Source organism: Cyprinus carpio, chromosome A20 (assembly GCF_018340385.1).
Source record: "Cyprinus carpio isolate SPL01 chromosome A20, ASM1834038v1, whole genome shotgun sequence".
Lineage (NCBI taxonomy): Eukaryota > Metazoa > Chordata > Actinopteri > Cypriniformes > Cyprinidae > Cyprinus > Cyprinus carpio.
The window spans coordinates 23,379,254-23,403,350 of NC_056591.1; the positions used below are offsets into that span (position 1 = coordinate 23,379,254).

The 24,097-nt window shown below is 35.1% G+C and overlaps 1 protein-coding gene across 1 annotated transcript in view; it reads left to right on the forward strand.

Annotated features, from left to right (window-relative positions):
• The first annotated feature begins 2,301 nt into the window (after positions 1–2,301).
• Positions 2,302–24,097, forward strand: part of fam184ab (family with sequence similarity 184 member Ab) — a 109,074-nt gene continuing 87,278 nt past the window's right edge. The window contains 1 exon segment of the mRNA XM_042778348.1: positions 2,302–3,040. Within this exon segment, the coding sequence (XP_042634282.1) occupies positions 2,861–3,040 (180 nt within the window). The 5' untranslated portion in view covers positions 2,302–2,860.

The window sequence follows — 24,097 nt, forward strand, 5'->3', positions numbered from 1 at the left end:
ACTAATTTGCAGTATATTATTTCTTTTGCATTTCTCATTTTCTTTTAGATTATGTACTTCTCAGTGTGGTTCCTAACTCATTTCAAAAGAGGAACTAAAGTGTGGGCAACATTTTTGCCAGCGATGTGCAGTCAGTCATATTTAATTGAGCCCTGGAGGAAGTTGGACGATAAGAGCATTTCAATTTGCTTTTTTTTTTTTTTTTTTTTTTTGGCCGGCCAAACATTTGCATAGATTAAATTTAAAAAAAAAAAAAATCCCTGAGTCTTTTTTTTTAAACCTATCTACAAATGCAACACTTTTGTTGTGCATCTAAGGTGGGTTAATTAAGCATTCTAAATAATAATCTTGGCTCCTGTGAGACTAGCTAACTGCAGTACATGCGTAATCAACACCAACAACACAACCAAAACAATGCACGAGTATTATGTGTCTTGAAACACAGCCTTATCCATGGGCTGTGCCATGCAAGGCTACTTGGAGAATAACAATAGCAGGCTGTTTGTCACTTGTCTTTTGTGACAGTACCTGCTCTCCCAGGTGATTCATTCCTTGGACCATATTTTTCAGCCATAACCAGAGGCGAAAGTGGCAGAGAATGATAACACTGGCTGTGCGGCCTTCATAGTTCTACAAGCTTCGCAGTTCCATTATTATTTGTACAGCGTATATAAAAAAGTCTTAAAGGAATAGTTCATCCAAAAATGAAAATTTGCTGAAAATTTACTCACCCTCAGGCCTTGTTTCTTCATTGGGAATGATTTGAAGAAATTTATCTTTAAATCAATTGCTCACTGATGGATCTTCTGCAGTGAATGGGTGCCGTCAGAATGAGAGTCCAAACAGCTGATAAAAACATCACAATATTCCAAGTAATCCACATGACTTCAGTCCATTGATTAACAACCTGTGAAGTGAAAAGCTGCATGTTTGTAATAAACAAATCCAGCATTAAGTAATTTTACAGTTTTAGTTTTCAGCCAAAATACCAGCCCATAATCCATAAAAATGCTTCCTCCAGTAAATAAGTCCATTCCCTATTGTCCTCTAACATCAAAGTCCACCAACATATTTGTTTAGAACTGTTTTGGCTTGTAAATGGAGCCTGATCTGTGCATATTACTCTCCTGATTCAGACCAGACCATTTTTTTTCTGTAAACAATGGTTTAAATTTAAAAATGTCTTGATGGATTTGTTTATTACAAACACACATTTTGCTTCAAAAGACATTTATTGATAGACTGGAGTCATGTGGATTACTTGTGGATTATTGTGATGTTTTTATCAGTGTTTGGACTCTCATTCTGACGGCACCCATTCACTGATGAGGATGCATTGGTGAGCAAGTGATGTAATGCTAAAATTTTCCAAATCTCCTCTTCATCTTGGATGGCCTAAGGGTTAAGTTAATGTTCAGCAAATGTTCATTTTTGGGTGAACTATTCCTTTAAATAAAACAGCAATCATGCCACTGTTTGCATGTTGAGAAGTGCTTGTAATATTAGTTTCTGTGTACAACAAAATATCTAATTATTATGCACTACTACAGCATAGTGTGCTCATACTAAAAGCCCACATGTATTTTAATTTTCGAAGTGTGATCACTTGCTCATGAATTTCAGACGCCTCAAGGCCACATACAGACTTATTTAATATCCAGACCAGCACAATATACTAGAGATTTAAGGTGCTGTCCACATTGGATTGTAAAGAAATACATGAGCAGATTGTAAACATGGCACATGTGCTAAGCTGTGAATCACAGCTAGCATAGTGATGAAAATTCTTAGTTGTTTAATATTTATGTGGTTGAACTATTTTATTTATTTATTTATTTTTAAGTAGAATTTCTTGTGTTGCATGTGTCATATGCTTTCATGACATATTCCATATGCAATTGGGGCATGTTGTCACCAAAGGTCAATGTGTGTTCAAAGAACTGTTTGTTTGTTTATTTATTTATTCTGAAGCATATCTTGTGTCTGTACATTAAATTACTTTTAAAAAATAAACCTTGATAAATATTACTAACTGGATTTAAAGCGTGACAGCTAGCCCATGTGTTGTTTTGCATTAAATAGCACAAAAACTAACATTTGTTAAATATCATTATAATTTCATGATTTCCTAAAATTCATCCTCATTATCCGTTTAGCTACATAAGATAAAATATTTTCAAATACGAACACAATCAGAAACAAAAATAGAACATTGTTTTATTTTTAGCTCCTGTCCACCAACCTAGACATTTCCAAAATCACTTTTTCAATGACTTTCGCTTTGCATTACATCACATCCGAAAGAAAAGAGCAGAATGGAGGAGAGACAGGAGGCGGAGATGAAAGGAGCCGCGACCGACGGAACTGACGTCACTCGCATCGTGTAAACTGTTGAGCTGATCCATGGTAACAGAGTCAGTGCAGCAACACCGCGCGCACAGACACACGCACGGGATCCGACAGAAATGCCTCGAACCTGGATCGCACCTGCAGCGGTTCTTGCTTCTTACGCACGAGCGGCGCTCGGACGCGTGTTAGACACGCCGTCGGCCTTTTAAACGCGACGCACCTGCCGGGAATCCAAAACATTTGATGTATTACTTCTATAAATCTACTGTCAGGTCACAAGAAGCAAGGAAACCAGCGAAATGTGTGGTTGAACTGCTTCTCATCTCAGCGCTTTCGCTTATTTCTTACAGACTCCAATACGAGCAAATGATTTTAATCCGGATGAAATAATGACTCTTGTGGATTAACGCCTTCATTGTCACTCCAGTTTTTGCTTTGTCGGGATCATCTGCCTTTACCATTTGCCATTACAGTCTGTATATTACAGCCATATTAATATAATATCGTGAAGATGGCGACTGGAGCGGGCTGGCAGCATTACTACAACCCCGCTGGCAGCGCTTCGACGGGGAAATATAACAGCACCTCCACTTCAACATCCACCAGCACGTCCTTCCCGTCCGGTTTATCCCTCGAATACACGCAGGACCTCCATCTGAAGATGAGCAAGAAGATAGCGCAGCTGACCAAGGTAATTTTGCGCGCGTTTTGGGGATGCGTAATGCCATGTGTGTTGTTCTAAAGCGATGCGCATTGGAGGTGCCGGAGACCCCCATCCAAATGACAACAGGCTGGCCTTCAGACCGGAATTTCAGATTAAACCTTACAATTCATAATGGAATAAAAAATTACCGGATGGGGTGGACAATTTGATTAAAAAATACATTTAATTTCTTGATATGCCATATGTATTTCACAAAAATGTTGTATGGAAGTCTCACCAAAATCTGTTATCAAAATTAATAAGTAACTATATAGCCTTTAAAACTAAATTTACTAAGATTTTAACCTGAATTAAAACGAAACCTGAAAATATAAACATAAGAATTCAAAAATAATAATAAAACTTTCGTTTAGTTTCTCTGTCATTAATATTTCATATCTATAAAACTGTCATATTACTGTAAATTCCTCTAAAATACTGTTACTGTAAATCAGAAATGTTTGCAACTGTCAAATTAATATTTTATGTTAAAAATATTCTATGTGACTGCAAGGGTTTAGATTATTTTTTTTCATACTGGCTTGATCTGTAAAAATAAATAAATAAATGATTTAATTGCTTGATGATCCTTAATACAGTACATAACCATTTTACTGACAAATATATTGTTCCTGTGGGCCGGAAAAGCAGCCAACAACTGTGCGGCAAGCATTTGAACTCCTTAAATATGGTTTAAAAAGCATCCCTCTGTGCATCTCATGAGGTTGGTTAAGATGAGCCCGGGACGTGCAGAGTGAGTTGAAAAGATATTTTGATTTATTAACATTTTTTGGACAATACATAATTCCCACAATGTCTTTTGTGTAATGTCGTAGGTTGATGACTTTGTGGATTGCAAACTGAAAGTAGTAATAATGAATGAGTGGGTGTGTCCAAAATTCTGACTGGTGCAGCTGTTCTAGTTCCCTCAAAAGGAAGCAGTGCAAAATCTGCCCAAAATCCATCTTGTGTAAGATGTGCTGATCCTGCCTGCAAGAATCATAGCTACATAATCTGCAAAGCCTGCTAGGCAAATTTGTGCTTCTCACAAAAACACACTAGTTAGCTGAATTTTATTATTATTATTATGATTTTTTACTGAGTATGTACATGAAAGTGAACAAATTAACTTATATAGTTGTGTGAAATATCTGTGCATATAAATTCTTAAATTATTTATTATGCTGAACCCAGTACAGGTCATTTTGAACCCATTAATGTAGTTTCTGTGACGTGGTTTTGGTTAAAGCTTCCTTAAATTCCATTTGTGTATTTTTATTGCCATCATACCATAGTTATTTTTAATTACGTGCTTATGATTGGTCGTCTGAAATAATTTACAACATCGATGATCCTCAATCATCAGTCTGAATCTGGTCTGCCTATATAATGGTGCGTTTTATATTAGTGTTTGCCTTTTTTTGTAGGGTTGGTGACATCCTGATACATTCACTTGCATTGCATGTTACATCTGTGGTTTAATCTGTGAATATTATCAACACCTGCTGTTTAGTGTGATCCTCTTAGCCTGATGGAGATATGGAAATGGCATGTTTCCAAAGCCTGCTTCAGCTATTAATTTTCAGGTATTAGAGCCAGGGTTCCCACAGTCATGAACAATCTGGAAATATCAGAGTTGAGTTTTGCCGCCCTGGAAAAGGCATGGAATATACATTATGTTTATAATGTTTATAGTGAATATACATAATGTATTAAAATATTGCATCAGCTAGATATTGATGGTGTATAGAGTTAAACTTGCTCATGAGCCGTAGTGATGTTCAGTTTGAGAGCCAATTGTTCTTTTGAGTTGGCTCTTTTGTAATGAATTGGTGAATCCGGTTCACAGAATTGTGTGATCCATTAGTCTTAAATCATTTGAAATAATGATTGGACCTCTATAGTGTCTGGTTTGAAGATTAGTATTAAAGAGAAATAAAATATATAATATCGTCACATACACAAAGCCTCTATTTCATGGAAGATTATCAGTTTTTATTGTGAGGTATCTGTCTTTTTGAGTCGGTTCTTTTGTAATAAATTGGTCAAACTAGTTCACGGAATGGTTAGAATGATTCAGTAGTGAATCTGTCTTAAATTGTTTGTTGAAATAATTGCTGGATCTGTAAAGTGTCTGCTTTGAAGGTTAGTATTATGGAGAAAATAAAATATACTTCTATCTTATTCACATACCCAAAGCCTGGTACAAAACTTTGCATAGTTTGCTCTATTATGCCACGGGATATATAAGCATTTTTGCATCTTTGTTTGATATGCAGCAGGCATAAGTGACTTGCTGAAGTTTTATGCTATTGGTTTGAGTAAAGCTGTAATGAGAAGTGTAATGGAACATTTATCATTTTTATGTTTTCAACATTTGATGTCTTTCACAGTAAGTGCATTATTAGTGGATTAGGACTTTGTCAGCCACTTCCTCATGTGATGCTCAATGCAATTCTATAGACTCATAAAGCTGAAACCAGTCTCCCTGTCTGGCCTTTTTCTCTCTGGTTATGGTTTACCTTAGAATCCACACCTCCCAGTCTCCAGATGGACCAGTCTTGATCTCACAGCCTTCTGATGGGTATCAATAAACTCAAGAAGCATCACATTGCAATTTAATTACCCCAAAACACACACCGGTTGTTTGTGTGAAAACATTTGATGCTTCACACACACAAATGCTCTTTAAGAAGCTGGCCGCCTTATCTTTTTATATCAAATTATCATCTTTATTGAGTCGTTGAAGCAGTCTCATACATTCTTTACTGTATTTCTTACTGGTTGTTTAGTCTTTTTCTATTTATATGCTTTACCCACTAGTCTTTTTATTATGTTACCCAAAATGGTTGGCATATGTTTTTTCGTTCTTTAAATTAGATTTTAATGGCCCATGCAGTTGAGCGAATCTGCGAGATTAGATGTAAAATTACATTTTAGTTTTTATTTGCACTGCCCTGATTTAAGCTATTGCACAAAACAAAATAACTTGCATTGTTATTTTTTTATATTAAAATTCTGCCAGGGGTTTATAAACTTCGAGGACAAATTCACTTAACTGTACAAATACTATATTTTAATGGCCTATACTTTGTGTATTGGTCATACGTATAAAAATATAAGGATTCACTACTATTTTAAATGTGGCTGTAATAAAGAAATATTCCCCAGACTTCTGTTATAGTTCCATGGCAACTGTACAATTGTCAAACCAGTATCATTTTCTTTAAATAATGTTGCCCTAAGTGAGGATTTTTAATCAAGCTGCTAAGCAGAGTCTTAGAGAATATTCTGTGTTATTAGAGAAAAATGCAGCTGTTGAAAATCAATAAATCTAATAAGAAATACATAATACAGCTATGATTTGCCAGTTGAGACAAAAGTAGTTCAAGCTTGGCTTTATCCCTTGGACATATATTGCATCAAAACCATTACTGAGAAGCATTCTTGTTTGTTATGAAACATAACATTATATTCACACTAAAGCTTATGAAAGATTCAAAGCCACGTTATAAAGTCTAAAGTATGACCGAGTTACCATAGGGGTGCCTAAATGGGTCATTCTCTTTTAATTCACCATATTTTAATTAAGTTTTCTTTCCTGTAATGTTGCATTTCACCTTGTCTTAAGAGATAATGTTCCTCGTAAACGTCAGTTTTTACAAATGACCAAATTAGCGTGTGATTGTTGTAGGTCATAGCAGCAGGTGCTTCTGTTCCATGTGGCCTGGCATGTGAAGTCTCTTGTAACCTCTGTGTTTGAATCAAGGTATGAGGGGAGGATGTGTGTGTGTCATAATCCAGGGGTTAATATGATTCTTGCGTTTCCTATGTAGGCGCAGGCCGCCTACCCCACAACAGATGGTGGAAGCCCGGGGCACAGGGGCTTGGGTGCAATAGTGAATGTGAGGACTATGACAATATTTCCTTTCGAGAGCAGCTTGCTTACTCTGACAACACAGAGAAATGGCACTGCATGCTTACAGAAGCTTATAAAATACTAAGCAGCCTTGTTGGGAAATAATGTAAGTTTATTACTGTTTTAATTCCTTATGCCACCAAGGTAGAAAATCAAGACTGGAGACTTTTTTGTATGTATATTTTCCTTATTTAATCAGCATGCAGCATACATAATTACTACCTAAACTGCAAAGCTTCCACATTCGCATCTAATTAAGTCTGTGTATTGTGTGTGTGGAGGAAATTTGTTCATGGGATGACCAATCAACACACCAATCGGCTTATTCTGCCTGAAAAGAAATCCAGTTTCTTGCTCAGAATCCCATTTGCTAAATGTTTCACCTTTGGATGTAGAATATCATTCTTCTAGTAGCTTGTTATATCCAATTTGAGGAGGAAGTGGAGTAAAAAAGAGCTGTCATAATTCAGAAATGTAACCAGTCATATTAACCTTCATAGAACGGTTTTTGGATTTGCACTTTTGCTGGTCTGACCTCATTAAGTTAAGCATTAAAATATATTTAATTATATTTCTATTATATTATTTCTATATTTCGGTTGTAGTTATGTTCCTTTAGCTGCCATTGTAAATATTTGACTGTAGAAAATCTTTACTGATCACAATCAATTATGTTTTTAAACATGTAGACCTGACACAATTAGAAGAATATTTTTTAATTGATACAGATAATTATTCTAGCAAAAGGACAGTTGCATTAGTTTGATATTTATATATATTTATTTATTGCATTAGTTTGATGTTTATGCAAAGCATCTGTTGTGCCGTTAGAATAACCATGATTTGTGACTGTTAGACACAGTTAAATATGAAGGTAGAGTTTGGAAATGGATTTCACACTCCTTTGATGAAAACTCTGATCCATCATGGGGTCACAGCACAGGTCAGAAAACACAGAGAACATGTGAGAGCCATGTTCACTCGTGTGTGATCAGACAATTCTCTCCCTCACACACTTCCATTCACGCTGGGCGATATACAGTAGCCAAATCATTGGAGATAATCCACTGAAAGCATGGATCCTTTAACGTGCATCTAGATCATTAGCAACCTCACTTCAATATTAAAAAACTTGTGTTTTCATGCTAGTAGATGGTTGTTTCATGTGATCATATATATGGCAGCTGTGATCCACTTCAAAAGACATGAAATGGGTGTTTTTGCACAGTCTGATTCTGAAGGGTATCTCCGATACTGCCTGTTTGAGTCTCATTGTATTTATACCCTTCTGAGTATCCAGTGATCTGCTGTAATATTAGCTTAACATTTAAAGAAATAATTAAATCAAATGTTGAAAATTCACCCCGTGGCCATCCAAGATCTAGATAGGTTTATTTCTTCATCACAACAGATTTGGAGAAATGTAGCATTACATCACATGCTCACTGATGGATCCTCTGCAGGGAACGGGTGCCGTCAGAATGAAAGTCCAAACAGAAGATAAAAACATCACAATAATCCACAAATAATTCACATAACTCCAGTCCATCAGTTAACAACAGCTAAAAGCTGTCTTTCTGAAAAAACAAATTGATTGTTAATGTTTTTAATGTGAAACCATTGCTTCCAACTGAAATATGAGCCCTCTATCCATAATATTGCTTTCTCCAGTAAAAAGTGGTCTCATCTGAATCATGAGAGAAATATGCACAGATAAAGCACAGTCAAGTTACAAACCAAAACTGTTCTAAACAGATATGTCGGTGGATTTTGATGTAGAAGGACAAATAGACTTTTTCACTGGAGGTAGAGTTATTATGGGTTATGGATTATGGAATTTTGGCCACGCAGCTTTTTACTTCACAGGATGTTAATTGATGGACTGGAGTCATGTTGTTTACTTGTGGATTTTTGTGATGTCTTCAGCTGTTTGGACTCTCATTCTGACGGCACCCATTCACTGCAGAGTATCCATTGGTGAGCAAGTGATGTAATGCTAAATTTCTCCAAATCGGTTGTCAAATAAACTAAAATAAACAACAAACAAACAAATAGATAAATATACCCCGGAAACAGTAACATTATTAGAATGGATTCAAAAAAAAAAAATGCTTGACCATTCTGCAGCAAGTTTTAATGCTGTCTGCCTGTTTCCTATGTAAGAAATGTATGAAAAGAAAAAGAAGATGAAGTGACTATAAAAGGGTTAATTTCTAGATTACTTTTATTAAATTATACTTTTCGAGTCATAACATAACAGTAAACCCAATATCTACAGAACAGAAGTTTTTTGTTTTTCAGTCATTTGACTTTTTTTGTTTGCATGCAGATAAAATAATTTGCATTCTCCATGGTTGCTTGTTTAATTCATTGTTTGTCAAATGTGTGCACAGTGCATGCACATACACACAGATACACTGCTCACTTTTTATTAAAATATGTGTACCACACCAACAACATTGTCCCACTTGTACAACACATAGAAAAAATACATTAGTGTGGGAAGCAAATGATATTAAAAAAATCTATATTTTTGCAAGAGCAATAGACACTCTGGGTTTTATTTCTGTGCTGGAAAAGGGCTGGGGGATAAAGACGCTGTGTATGCATTATTGTAGCAGGCCAGTGCTGACAGGAGAGGGAGGCTATGCTCCCTAAGGCCTGCACTGCTGGGGCCCTGCTGTCTTCCCTGCCCAGCCCCTTCTGTCATCACCCTCATCGGGATAAACATTCATAGAGGGTGGGGAAAAACTGAAGATAAAAGAGCGTTTTCATCTTTTTCTCCACTCCTGGCAGCACAAAATTTGTTTGGAGTTCTTTATAAAGTGGAAAGAAAGAAATTGTGTGTTGTTGTGCAGAACTTTGTTAAGGGTTCTCTCCCCTCAGTCAGACCCCCGACTGACTAGCAAGGCCCAGTGGACTGCAAACTTCACACTTTATTTATCTGAGCCGTCTGACAGATTTCCTCTCTTTCTTTTTATATGTACAGGTGTGTGATATATGTTGTCTATGATGATAATGAATTTGTTGTTGAGTCAAAAACCAAATAAAACACTCCTACAAAGTGCATGCATAAACTACTACGTATTTGAACCGTAATAACAAAATTGCTTTGTCTGCCGTGGAGTCAAGACATCTGCAAATACAGTTTGATTAAAAGATGAATATGAGATAAAACAACAGAATGTCACATTTTATTATTTTATTATATATATACCAACACATTCATGTTTTACCAAATAAAAAGGACAGCTCTTTTAGAGTTTCATTCCCTAATCTGATGTGAGCATAATAAGTATTGGGACAGTTGAAGTTAAAGCAACTGTAAGTTTAAAAGCTAGTATTTAGTTGCGCATCCCTTGCATGCAATCACAGCAGTGAGTCTGCCACTCACAGACATCATGGTTTGGGGAGTTTCTGCCTTTAGTCTCCTCTTTAGCTGGTAAAATTCATGTTCAATAGGATTTAAATCTGGAGACTGACTTGGCCAATCTAAGAACTTCCATTTCTTGACCCTGATAAACTCTCTGACTGAACTAGCAGGGTGATCTGGGTCATTGTCCTGTTGCAATATGAAACACTTTCATGGGTCTTGTGACATTTTCTTGAACATCGGTAGTGAAGATGTTTTTGTACACTTCTGCATTCATTCTGCTATCACCATCATTTTTAAGTCATTAACAAAGTTGAAAAAGCCTGTTCCAGAGGCAGCCATGCATCCATGACACCACCCCCACTTCGCTTCACAAACGAGGTTGTATGCTTAGGATCATTTGCAGTTCCTTTTTTTCTCCACACTTTTGCTTTCCCCTCATTTAACAGTGTCCATAAAGACTACTCGCTCACCTTTGTGCTTTTTTGCAAACTCTAATCTTCCCTTTGTATTTTTGGTGTTAGTCAGAGGTTTGCATCTTGCTGTGTAGTCTCTGTAATTATATGTCAAAATCTTCTGCAGACAGTAGATTGTCAGACCATCACTCCGGATTTCTGATTATGATTTGGTGATTTTACAGACACTTATTTTAGGGTTCTTTTTCACAGCTTTTATGATTTGTCTGTCATCAACGGCTGTTGTTTTTCTCAGACGACCAGGTCGTTGCTGGTTGCTATAGTCGCCAGTGATTTCTTTCTTTTTCACGACATTCCAAACTGTTGATTTCTCCATGGCCATTGTTTTTGATATAGCTCTAATTGAGTTCCTCTTTTCTTTTAACATCCAAATTGCTTGCTTGTCTCTCAGAGTCAGTTCCCTTGTCTTCATCCTGCTTTGTGTGTGTCATCAGTAAATGCAAGACTCAGAATGCAGAAGCAATGGCTATAACTGATACAGCACATTCTCTGCTTTTAATATCTGAACAATTAATGCAAAAGGACACAGCTGATCACTTAGAAAGACCTGTGAGTCATTTGTCACAATACTTCTGCTCACATCACATAGGGGATTAAACACTAACAGTTCTGATCTTCTTAGTTGGTAAAACATCTATGTGTTGAATCACCCAAATAATAAAAATGTGACATTCTGTAGTTTTGTCTTATATTCATCTTTAAATCATATTTGCAGATGTCTTGACTCCACAGCAGACAAAGAAAGCAATTTTGTCATTACTGTTCCAATACTTATGGAGTGGACTGTATATGTGTAGTCTGGTAGGTTAGAGTGCGTTCTTTCACTGCGTGATTCAGTCTATTAAATGCATGTAGAATCCTCCCAAGATTCAAGATATGGGGGCAGGAAATGTATATGTTTATATAATTTCATATAGTTAATCAATATTACATGAAGAGTGCAGTGTTTTCCTCCAAAAATCATCATGATTACAAATGTGACATTTTATATAATAGTTCAATAAACAAGAAGTTTTCGTTTTATACATCATATTGCCTGTTTTTGCTATATTTCACCAACAAAAATAGCTCCAAACAAAGCCACATCACTGTTTTGCATCTCTGAGCAACATGACTCATTCCTGAATGAATCACCCATTTTAATGAATCCTTTCAATTGCAATGACTCATGAATTAACAGTGACTTGCTGCCACCTACTGGCAGTTTTAATTTCCCGTTCTTTTAATCTTCTTTTCATTATCTTTACATTTTTTTCAAGGATTAGTTCACCAGTTTCCTGATATTTTACTCCTCCAAGATGTTCATGTCTTTCTTTCTTTAGTTGCAAAGAAATTAAGGTTTTTGAGGAAAACATTCCAGGATTTTTGTCCATATAACATTAATGGACTTAATTGCAGTTTCAATGCAGTTTCAAAGGGCGCTTCATGATCCCAGCTGAGGAATAAGGATCTTGTAGCAGAACAATCTGTCATTTTCTTAAAAAAAAAAAAAAGTAGATATTTTTTTAACCACAAATGCTCGTCTTGCACTATAGCTCGACTTCACGCATTACGTAGTCACGTTGGAAAGGGCAGGTGTGATGTAGGTGGAAGAACCGACCCAGTGTTTACAAAGCGCACGTGCTAAGAAAGTTAAAATCCCCTTTACAAAAAAGTAAACAGAACGATGTCAGACGATTTTGAAGCTGGAGGAGAAAATGAGATTGAGTTCTTCGCCCTACCCTACCTTTTTGAACTGGAGTACACAGACGAAGTTAACTAAATCCTGTAAAAAATGTCAAATATCAATGTTTTTTTTGTTTAAATTTTAAAACATTATTTATACATTTGTAACTGCAGGTTAAATGCATTTATATCTATCTGAGCTGCATTAAACTGTGTAAATACATCTAAATGCCACTTCAGATGCAAAGATGAATTTTGATACTGATTTTATTTGTTTGGTAACAGCCCAAATGTCTTATTATTGTTATTGCCTTTATTGATTAGAATTTGATGCAAAATGGCTTTATAAAAGGTTAAAAAAGAAGAAAAAAAAAAGAAAAAAATCAGTTTTAAACTTATTTGAAAAGATTAATTTCTGTCATTGCTGTGAAACTGACCACCACACAGAATATGAAGAATATCAAAAATCTTTAGGAGTCAGCTGTCCACGGCAGTCCTTAAGTTACAGTGCAATGCACTCAGCAAAATAAAGTCTGATTAATATTGAGATATCATTTTTTGTCAATATCACACACCCCTATTTATAAGCAGACTTCTTTTCCCCTGTGCTTGTAGAAAGTGTTAGCAGTGGTAGAAAATTTCCAGTTAGGATGTGAGGGACCCAATATGTCCTGTCCTTTCACAACAGAAGGTGCTAAAAATTGTTGACTTTGAGACCTCACTCTTACAGATCATTAACCGCCTCCATCTTTCTCTCTTGTGCGGTCACAATTTTTTTTCTGTTTGTTTTATTTCTGTCTGTCTTTTTATCAGTAACACATAGTGGGATTGGTAGGACTTTTTAAAAAATGTTTTAAAGGATTTTTAAAGAAGTTTCTTATACTCACTAAGGCTGTGCTTATGATTTCAAACAACTGTTTTCTTACATGTATTTCAATGTTGTGAACAGTTGTTCTTAATATTTTTGTGGAAACCGTTTGAATAGAAATAGAAATCTTTTGTAACATTATAAATATATTTACTTTTGATCAATTTAATGCATCCTTGCTGAATATGTTCATTTCTTAAAAAAATAAAATAAATAAAAATAAAAAAAGATCTTACTGACCCAAAATTTTGAGTGTTTGTGACCCAGTAAAAAGACTGGAATTTACAGTTGCATTTATGTATTTGGCAGATTATTTTTCCAAAGTGACTAACATTGTTTTTAAGGTACACATTTACATTTATCAGTTTTGCTTTCCCTGGGAATCAAACCCATGTTCTTGGTGTTGCTAATGCCATGCTCCACTGTTCGAGCAACATTAAAAATAGTATACCAAAGGTAGTGGATTTTTAAAATCTACAGCTGTTCATGGTAAATAATTAAACTTGACTTGCTACATGACTACATTTTTTCCACAGTAAATAGTTAAAGGGGTCATATGATGTTGCAAAAAATAACATTTATTTTGTGTATTTGGTGTAATGAAATGTGTTTATGCGGTTTACGGTTCAAAAAACACATTATTTTCCACATACTGTACATTATTGTTTCTCCTCTATGCCCCGCCTTTCAGAAACGTGTCAATTTTTACAAAGCTCATCGGTCTGAAAAGCAAGGTGTGCTCTTGATTGGCCAGCTATCCATTGCGTTGTGATTGGCCGAATACCTCAAGTGTGTGACTGAAATGTTACTCCCCCTTACCATACTGTGATGCCATTTCCCAGGAGCGCGGAGATAAAACATTAAAACAAACCCATTATAAACCAGGCATTTGTAGCATCCAGTGGGAGCATAATTATGGATTTTATTGACTTATACTGTCTTCTTACGCATTGTGTTGCATATCGCGCTGCGTAAATATAAAACCATGTCCGCATTTGTGATCGGAGAAACGACAAACAACAAGCGCTACTCTGCACTGCTCAAAACTCACATTTGAATCATCAGTGGCAAATCCTTTAAATATGAAAACATACTTACAGACTGTGAGTCAGAACAACCAGGCATTGTAGTCTACTCTCCCAGGATCAGGAAACAGTCCTCCATAAAATGCGCTGCTCACATCTGTATATTTGGGTTGAACTCTTCTGGAACAGTGTTGTAAATATAACTTAACCACTGATATCTAGTCGTGTCCTTTTTTGGAAGACCAAACAAAGTATTTTCGCTTTTGCAACGAAACACACAACATGGAGGCGGTGGCAGCAACAATAAAGATACGCCTTCTTTCTTCACGTGAACATTTGGGTGGCATTATGCAAATCTTCCCACATCGTGATGTAGACATGTGGGGGCGTGTTTAAACGAGGCATTTTTGGAGGACTTGGACGAGTCTTAACCTTTATAAAGAATATTTATTTGGATTTGAGACTTTAGTTTTGCAACTTTAGGGATCTTATCTCTTCAAAAACAGGTTGTAAAACTCCAAAGAGAAAGGAAAACTTGAAATCGCATTATATGACCCCTTTAAATTGACTTTGGTTATTGGACTAAATTTTGAGCTACCTGTAATATTGCCCAAAACCCCAAAGGACCAATATTGCAATTTTGTTTTTTGTTTCCCTCCCAAAAAAAAAGAAGGTAATTGTGACTTTTTATTTCACAATTCTGACTTTATTTCTCGCAGTTGCTTGTTTATATCTAGCAATTCTGATTTTAGATCTCTCAGTCCTTATTTTTTCTAAGAATTACAAGAAAAATAGTATGAATTGATATAAACTCAGAATTGTAAAAAAAAGGTCTGAATTGTAAGATAACTGTATGTTTTATTCTGTGCGGAAGCAAGCTTCCAAATTATGTTTCAGTACTGTTTTAATACAGTGCATCTTTTTAGTGCATACAGTAGTAGAAGTATGCAAATTGGAATTCAGCCCACGGTTTCCTGCAGAGTTCATATCCTGAACTCATTATTGAATGTGAGTTTCTGTCGTTTTGGCCCAGGGCAGGTTTTTAAGTCTACCTCTGCACTGTTACTGTAGAAGACAACACAGTGGCATGCTTTCACATGTACTGTGGGTCAGCCGAGTTCATGTTTGACCTAGACCTTGACTGCCTTCACTTTTTCCTGTGGCCAGCCATGCAAAGGTCACACTTGTGTGAATAGAAGCAAAGAATCTTGGCAAACTCTGGCTCTGCTATGTGTAGATAATGCTCTCCCACTCGCTATTATTTCATTTGGCCTCTGAGATGACTTCTTCCCATTCACTCGAATCAGCTTCTAGCAGGCAATCAGCATTCCAGTGCTATCGTGTTTCTGAATCGGCTAAGCCTTCAAGGTAAACGCGCAATCAATGATAAGAAGCTCATTCAGCTTTCTCCAGTGAAGCCCCCTCACACATTTTTAACTGATAGGCTCTGAGCGCTGATGAATTGAGGCTAGAATAAGAGCTATTTTTAGCCTGACATCAAGTTGAAGTCTGTTAATAAATAGATTGACTTTGTCAGTGGTTTGGGAATTGCAAAGGATTTAACTATTTCATTTCTGTTCCTCTTTGCCATTTCTGTTTCCTTAACGGTTCCACTACTGATTCTTTCACTGTTGAGGAAGAAATATTTGGAAGAAAGAAATGCAGTTACATTGTCACATGATGAGATTGATTCAGATAATAAATGCATAGTTGAAAAGTATTGTTTTCATTTACACAGACTTTTTAATGACTTTCACTGTCTTTTAGAAGATGACAAATGCATAACAAACAAAAATGTGATAACGTTTCATTCATTAATTTTATTTGATACAATTTTTCTGAGATGCTGTTATATGAACAACCGTTTTATATCACATGAATCTTAAGACTGTAACTTAACAGTTATAACTTATATGCAAACTGGATGTGTTTGGTTCAATAAAAGACTTCAGAAAAGTAATTCATAAGGTAAAAAAAAAGCGGTCACATCAAAAAGTGTTTGATTTACTAAAATGATACGACTAATAAGATTAATTTGCATGGGAGTCGGACTAAACTGATTGTGCTGTAATGTTCTGATTTTACAAAAAAAGACTCATAAAAGCCATTCTTTAAGGAATCGGACTGCACTGTTCATGCTCTGTAGTTTTCATTCACTAAAATGAACTGGCTCATACAGTATAAGTAATTTGTTTCGGATTCGGACTACACAGGTTAAGCTATACTATGTTTTGATACATTAAAAAGAACTGGCTCATAAGTGTCTGACTGGAATTGAGTCGCTCTGTTGATTGAATAGCGGTGTTTCTGTGCCAATAAATCATAGTACAGGAGACACAGTAAAATGTTATTTCGGCATTCTATCAGCATTGGCAGAAAAAAAAGCATCCGCTGGAACCATTAACTGATGGCAAATTGTTAATTTCTTAAAAAATGGAAGTTCTTCATTCCCAATCCAAGATGTCACTGAGGTAAACCTCCTCAATGCAGTTAGAAGCATCTAGTTAGACACATCTGTTGCATTGAAGTTCTTACCTTGAGACCTTAACCTTGTTTGACTGACCTTTGTCTTGAACTCTTTGTTTGCTAATGTTCCGAGCTGAAAAATGGTGGAAAACTCTTTAGAAGTAGCCTTCCAGAGTTACACAGAGACATAGTTATGAATACCAATGAAGCGATTAATCCCTAATATGTGACTGGAAGAGGCGTCCAGCGGTTCCACACTGCAGGAGACCCTATTAATTTGAGGAGACAGTTGATTAGTCTGCATATTTTATGTTTTATATAAAAATGTAGTTGTTGATTTAATCCCAGGCTAATTGCTTCAGTCTTATCATAAAACATCATCTTTACACCAGGGAAATTTCAGCACGTAACGAACAAGGGCATTTCCATAATCATTACTGTGTTTAGAAACTTTGGAAAGTTACATTTATTGCTTATGACCATTTATTTTTAGCTGATGTCATTTTATAAGCAGAAGTCCATGGCGTAATGGCCTGCCGAAGATATTGCGTCTCAATCAGCTTCCGAGCTTGTGAATCTGTAGATCGTGTACACTAATTTGGGGCACGTTGGGACAGTGATCACTCGAATTCTAGTGACATGATTGATTACGTACAATGTCAACGGACAACATAGTAAAAGGTCATCACTGGAATTAATAAACAACAGGCAGGACCACCTAATCTTTATATAATTTTTTTATTCTCTTTAAACACATCGTTCTGTTACATGTTCTTACAACATTTCAGTCGAATGTTGTATATTTCTGAATATTAATTATAAATGTTAAATAGATATGTTCAATTCATGTGTGTTTATGTTGAAATATACTAAAAAACGGTTTGTCTTTTCAAATCTTCTATAGTGTGTCATTATATTTATCGAGCTGGCTCGTGTGGTTTATGTTTCACGCTAAAGAATGTGACGTTATTTCCGGTAAAGGAAGCATAGTGAGCGCCGATGCTCCCTAGTTTTTGCGGTGCATTGTGGGATTTTTCAGGGAGCGAACGTTCCAGTGCACTCGAAGGATTTTGCGATTGAGACAGCCCTTAAAATGGCTGACTCCCTGATCAGTGCCCTAACTACTCAAGTCAAGTCAAGTCAAGTCACCTTTATTTATATAGCGCTTTTAACAATACAGATCGTGTCAAAGCAACTGAACAATATTAATCAGGAAAATAGTGTCAATAATGAATCAATAACAACGAAACAAAACGCTCACTGCCAATAGAAAACAATTTTTAAAAAACACGCCCTGTCTGATCGGAGCCTAAGTCCCTTTTTTAAATAAATTGCATCTTATCAGTGAACCTTTAAAGATTATTTCTGCTTTCCTCAGGTGTTTTTAGGCCGAGTGTAATGAGGGTGACCAGAGAAGAGCAGCAGGTGAATGTTTCAGTGCTCTGCTCAAATGAAGATCCATTGCTTCCACAAGTGAATATGAGGTTAAAGAAAAGTGCCACTGTCGGCAAATCTCAATGCCGCTGTGATCCGTCTCTGCTCTCATATGTGTGTGTGTGTGTGTGTGTGTGTGTGTGAGTGCGTGCATGCATCCCTGAGGGTTTTATATATATTTTATATATATTTGTATACTTAAAGATTTAGCAGCACAACATTAATAATAATACAAAATATTTCTTGCAAATCAGCATGTGACACTGAAGACTGGAGTAATGACTGCTGAAAATTCAGCTTTGCATCACAGGAATAAATTACATTTATTTCATTTATTTAAAATGTATTAAAACAGAAAACAGCTATTTTAAATTGTAATATTTTTCAAATTATTTCAGTTTTTATTGTACTTTTGCATGAGACGTCTTTCAAAATAAATAAATTATATATATATATATATATTATATATATATATATATATATTATATATATATATATATATATATTATATATATATATACACATATATATATATATACACATATATATATATATATACACATAATATATATATATATACACATATATATATATATAATATATCTATATATATATATATATATATATATTATACATATATATATATATATACATATATACATATATATATACATTAGTGACCCCAAACTTTTCTTTAAATGGTGAAAAATTGCCACTCATCTCTATGGTGACTTAGAATTAATGAATTAAATATACATTAGTTAAAAATATTAAGAATTAGTTGAATTGAAATAAAATACAAATACAAATAATAGATGATAACTTTACAAACTTGAGAAATTAGGAATGAAAATAACTAAAATAACATGAAATAAAATTGAAGTACAAAAATGACTAAAACAATGTAACTGAAAGAAAAACAAAGCTAAATAGATATATTTAAAAAGTAATAAAAATTATGAAAGCACATAAACCAATTTCTAAAAATATAATATTTAATGAAATATATGACAATTATAATAATATAAAATTTGAAATATTAATAAATATTATAATAGTCTAGAAATAATATTAAAATAACACTACTGGTTTACTGGAGCAACATTCCTATCAAATAATTTTTTTTACATTTTCCCTAAACCTAACAGTCTTGTTAGCCCAAATCCTAACTCTAAAATCTGATAGGTTGATAAAAAAATGTCTTGCCAAAATCACCAAGAATGTCGATCCAGGAACATTATATGTACGTAAATCATGTTAAATGAGTTTGATAATTTTGCTTAGTGCCACAGTGGTAAAACCCCTAGGATAGAGATTCAATGTACCTGTACATCATCTCCACCTCAGATCATTAACCACTTTAACTATACTCAATGTCCTGCTGAATTACATCTGAGCACTTCTACCTACTTCACGTCATCTGCCTGCAAGACACTTTCTTGCTTTGTGCTGAATTAGGAACTAAAGTTAGAAACAGGGTTCACTGGATGGAGGTTTTGGCATTTGAAGGAGGATTCACTTTGAGATGCTGAATAATGCTTCTGTCTGACGGAGCCTAAAGCGAGAGCCTACATCTCAAGAGATGATTTGATCTTGCGTCTTCCCTCCTGTTCATTCCTTTCGCTGGCTGTATATTACTTGTTTGTGTGCTCTGTTTGATATGTCTTTGTTGGTGTATGATGGTTAGATTTATGTGAATCCTTGGGACGAAATCCTCTCCACCATCTCTGTGCATTCCTCTATCCTCCAGTGATTATTTGTACTAGATTATACAGTGCTGATTAATGCTATCCGAACAGCTGCCCCTCGTGCCTGGAGCAGGATCTCGTCTTGTGCACAATTTCACAAGCTGTCGGCCAGAGAGTAGTGATGAAGGGGGCCATCCATCACCTCGTCTCTCATTGAGACCAGAATACCGCGTGTTTGATTGTGCTGCGGACGCAACCCTGAGCATCAGCCAGTATAGTATTACGCCTTGCTTTGTGATGAATGAGTGACATCACAAACCTGCCAGACACAGAAACAACAGTGTCATATCACATCAGATAATGATGTTTACACCTCAGAGAGCGCAACAGATGGAGAGATGTGGCCATATTGCACCAGGTAATTAGAAAACAGCGTGTTCTGATGAATTTTAACCAGATGTTCAAAACAAGTTGAGCTGGATGTAATAATTACATGTATAAATACAAATAATTATGAATCATCAATCATTTTTATAGTAACATGCACTTTTAAAAATAAAGTTTTCAATGGTTCCATGAAGAATTTCCATGGGACAAAAGGTTCTTTATAGTGGAAAAGGTTATTTATAAAAAAAAATCACATTGGTTCTTTTAAGAACTAAAGCAAATACATTTGGAACCTTTATTTTTAAAGTATAGTTCCTAACAGAACCATTTTTTTTTTTTTTTTGTTTTAAAGATTTTTTTTTTTTTGCCATTTTTGCCTTTATTATGATAGGACAGTGAGTAGACAGGAAGTGAAGTGGGAGAGAGAGATGGGGATGTGATTGGGAAAGGTCGTCTCTCAGTTTGTAGAAAATAGTAAAATCTTTTTTTTCTCATATTTTTTCATATTTTTATAATCTATAGAACCTTTTGTGCAGTGGTAAGTTTCCATGGATGTGAAAGGTTCTTTGTGGAACCATAAATGTTAATTAAATGCGTAGAGACTTGCAAAAGGGTTTTAAAGCCCAAATATGAAGCTCATGTTTGTGTTTATAGGCATAGTTTTGCCAAAAATTATAATGCTGTCACCATTCACTCATTCTCGTCATTCCAAACTTATATGACATTCTTCTGTGTAACACAAATTTAAAATGTATTTTCTCTCATACGCATCCTGCTTTTTAGAAATTTAGCTCAACATTTAATTTTGTTTTCTACTTTTTATGTATGACAAGCCAGATTTGTGGTAGGCATTTAAAATCAGTGAACTACACTCAAAAAAAAAAAAAAGTTAAGTGAACAGAATAAAAAAAAAACTTTCATGCAATAAAATGCCTTTCAGGCCATGTGAACTACTCTACTTAAATACAGCATTAAAACTATTATCCATCATATTAATTTATGTAATACCATTACACATTTTTATTACAGTTTTACTCTTTTTGGCCATAAAAAAGGGAAAATGACCATATAGTAATTGAGTACTAACTTAAATTACAGATGATGTTAGATTATAAAAATAATGCAGACATCAATTTCCAGCATATGTATGTCAGTTTAGATCTCTATCTCAGCTCTTCTGGATATGGCCAACAATTTAATTCAAATGATACAGTTAGTGAATGAAATAAAATAGTGATAAATCGTTCAGGATTTGTGTTGCATTGGCTCATTTTAATTAATCAAACTGAACCAGCAGCAAAAATCATTTTTCCTCATGCATATTCACAAAGATCTATCATCTCTCATTCCCTCTCTTGAGTAGTTACAAAATTAAAAGGTTGCATCTTTGGGTAATAAAATATAGGCCATGTTTGAATGTGACAGTGAATTATGAAGTTTGTGTTGCTGTATTTTTTTTAGTTATATAAAGCAGAGCGAGGACTCTTGGAAAAAGTTAAACGTGAGAACTCCAGTTAATATTTCCCACAACGATAATTGCTGTAATAACAGTTTTCATGTCTTGTGTTTTTGCAGTGTAATGCAGGAGAGCTCTCAGGGATACATTTAATCAGTGCATTAAGTAACAGACACGTTTTGGCTAATGTGCATCCAGTCAGCGGATTTTAGTAAATGAGTAATTATCGGCTGCAAAATTACATTAATGTAATCAGAGCTCTATATGTGTGGGGGGAGGAAGTAAGTGAGGTAAATTACAGTGGGGGAGCAAGACTGGTGGCTCCGTTTAATACACAACTTTTTCTATCACAGAAGCAGCTGTGTCTAGTTGCCACGGTAACTCTCTTTTTATTTTCAAGTTAGCACTGCCAACCAGAAGAGAAACAAATGTGCTCAAATTTCCCTGCAATTACAAATCCACCCTGTGCTGGGCTAAATAAAACTATAAATATAATAATATAACTATTGAATATGATGTGAACTTTCACACCAAGTTTGCTTAGTATTTGTTTTCTTCTTTACAATTAAGAATCTTATTATATGTGGTTCATTTATGTTATATTAGACAATTAGATGATACTTTTATTGATTGGGTGAATCATTTGAACTGGTTCATTTAAATGAATTATTCAAATAAAATGATTCACTAAAATGAATCAAAATGATTCACTAAAATGAATTGTATGCCTCATTTCTGTCTGCTCTAAATGTGCTTCCATTATCTGCTCAAAATTAGCTGTTACTGGAAAATTAAAAATCAATTATTGGTTCATATAAATCTCTCCTCTCCTCTCCTCTCCTCTCCTCTCCTCTCCTCTCCTCTCCTCTCCTCTCCTCTCCTCTCCTCTCCTCTCCTCTCCTCTCCTCTCCTCTCCTCTCCTCTCCTCTCCTCTCCTCTCCTCTCTAATGACACTCAGGACTGTTATTTAAAAACCCCATGAAATGACAAATAATCTGCTTGCCCTTTTTATAATAGCAGTGGCTTTTAGCTGACATTTGACTGATTTTACTTGACATCACGGCCTGGCAAAACAATGATGTGCTGCTTGATACAGGATTGCTTGTCGATTGCAGGTGAAACCTTCTCGTTCTAGAGAACTCTTGTTAAGAGCATTTTATTTGACACATTTGCATATACATCCCTGTGAATAAGTTTGAATATTTTGGTCTGCATTTCCTGAACAAAAAGAATCTGCCAGATTTTTTAACGTTTTTGAAAGAATTGCATTTATTTAAGGTTGCATTTATTTGATTCAAAATACAGTAAAAACTAACTAATATTTCTGTGATGGCAAAAGTGATTTGATGGCAAAAGCTACATTTTCAGCAGCCATTACTCCAGCCTTCAGTGTCACATGATCCATCAGAAATGATTCTAATGTGAATAGACATTAATCAGAATCAGAATGAGCTTTATTCACCAAGTGTGTGTAGACACACAAGGAATTTTTTTTTTTTTAGGAGCTCACATACATACATATACATACATGTATGACATGAGAACATAAAGAACATTTAGATAAGTAAGACTAAGGGAAAAACTAAAAATAAATAATAATATTAATAATGTGGTAGCATGTGAAATTATTATTATTTCCAATGTTTAAAACAGTAGTTGCTGTGATATTTTTTTCACTATTCTTTAATCAATAGAAAGTTTAATAAACAGCACTTATTTTTATATAATGTAAAAATCATTTTTCAAGGTATTCAAATAATTTTTTTCATATTGTGTCATAATATTAAATTCTAATTGGCTAGTTAAACTTAAAGGGGTAGAACACACACAAATTATATATATATAGAGAGAGAGAGAGAGAGAGAGAGAGTAAATGATAACAGAGTTTTCATTTTTGTGGTGAACTACCCTTCTGTTTATCTACAAGGCTGAATTATCTCTTTCCATTGCATGACATCAATGAAAACAGATACAGTTTTGTATAAAGATGAAGAGATAAACAATTTGAATAGACATTACTATTATTCAATCTCTGGAATCTTTTGAAGCAGGACCCACAGTGGTTTTAACCCCCGATCTGAACAAAGAGGTTCACTTCAAAGACAAACGCTGCTGCTCTGAAGCTGGATCATTAACTCTGGGCCTCACAAATAACAGGCCCCAGCAAACCACCAGGAGATGATGTCTCTTGTGATCTCATATCTCTCTGCTCAGTCGAAAGATCCCCAGCAGCAGCAGCAGCCCAGGCAGTCTCGACGGCTGCTTTAGAACCGATTTCTCAATTGCCC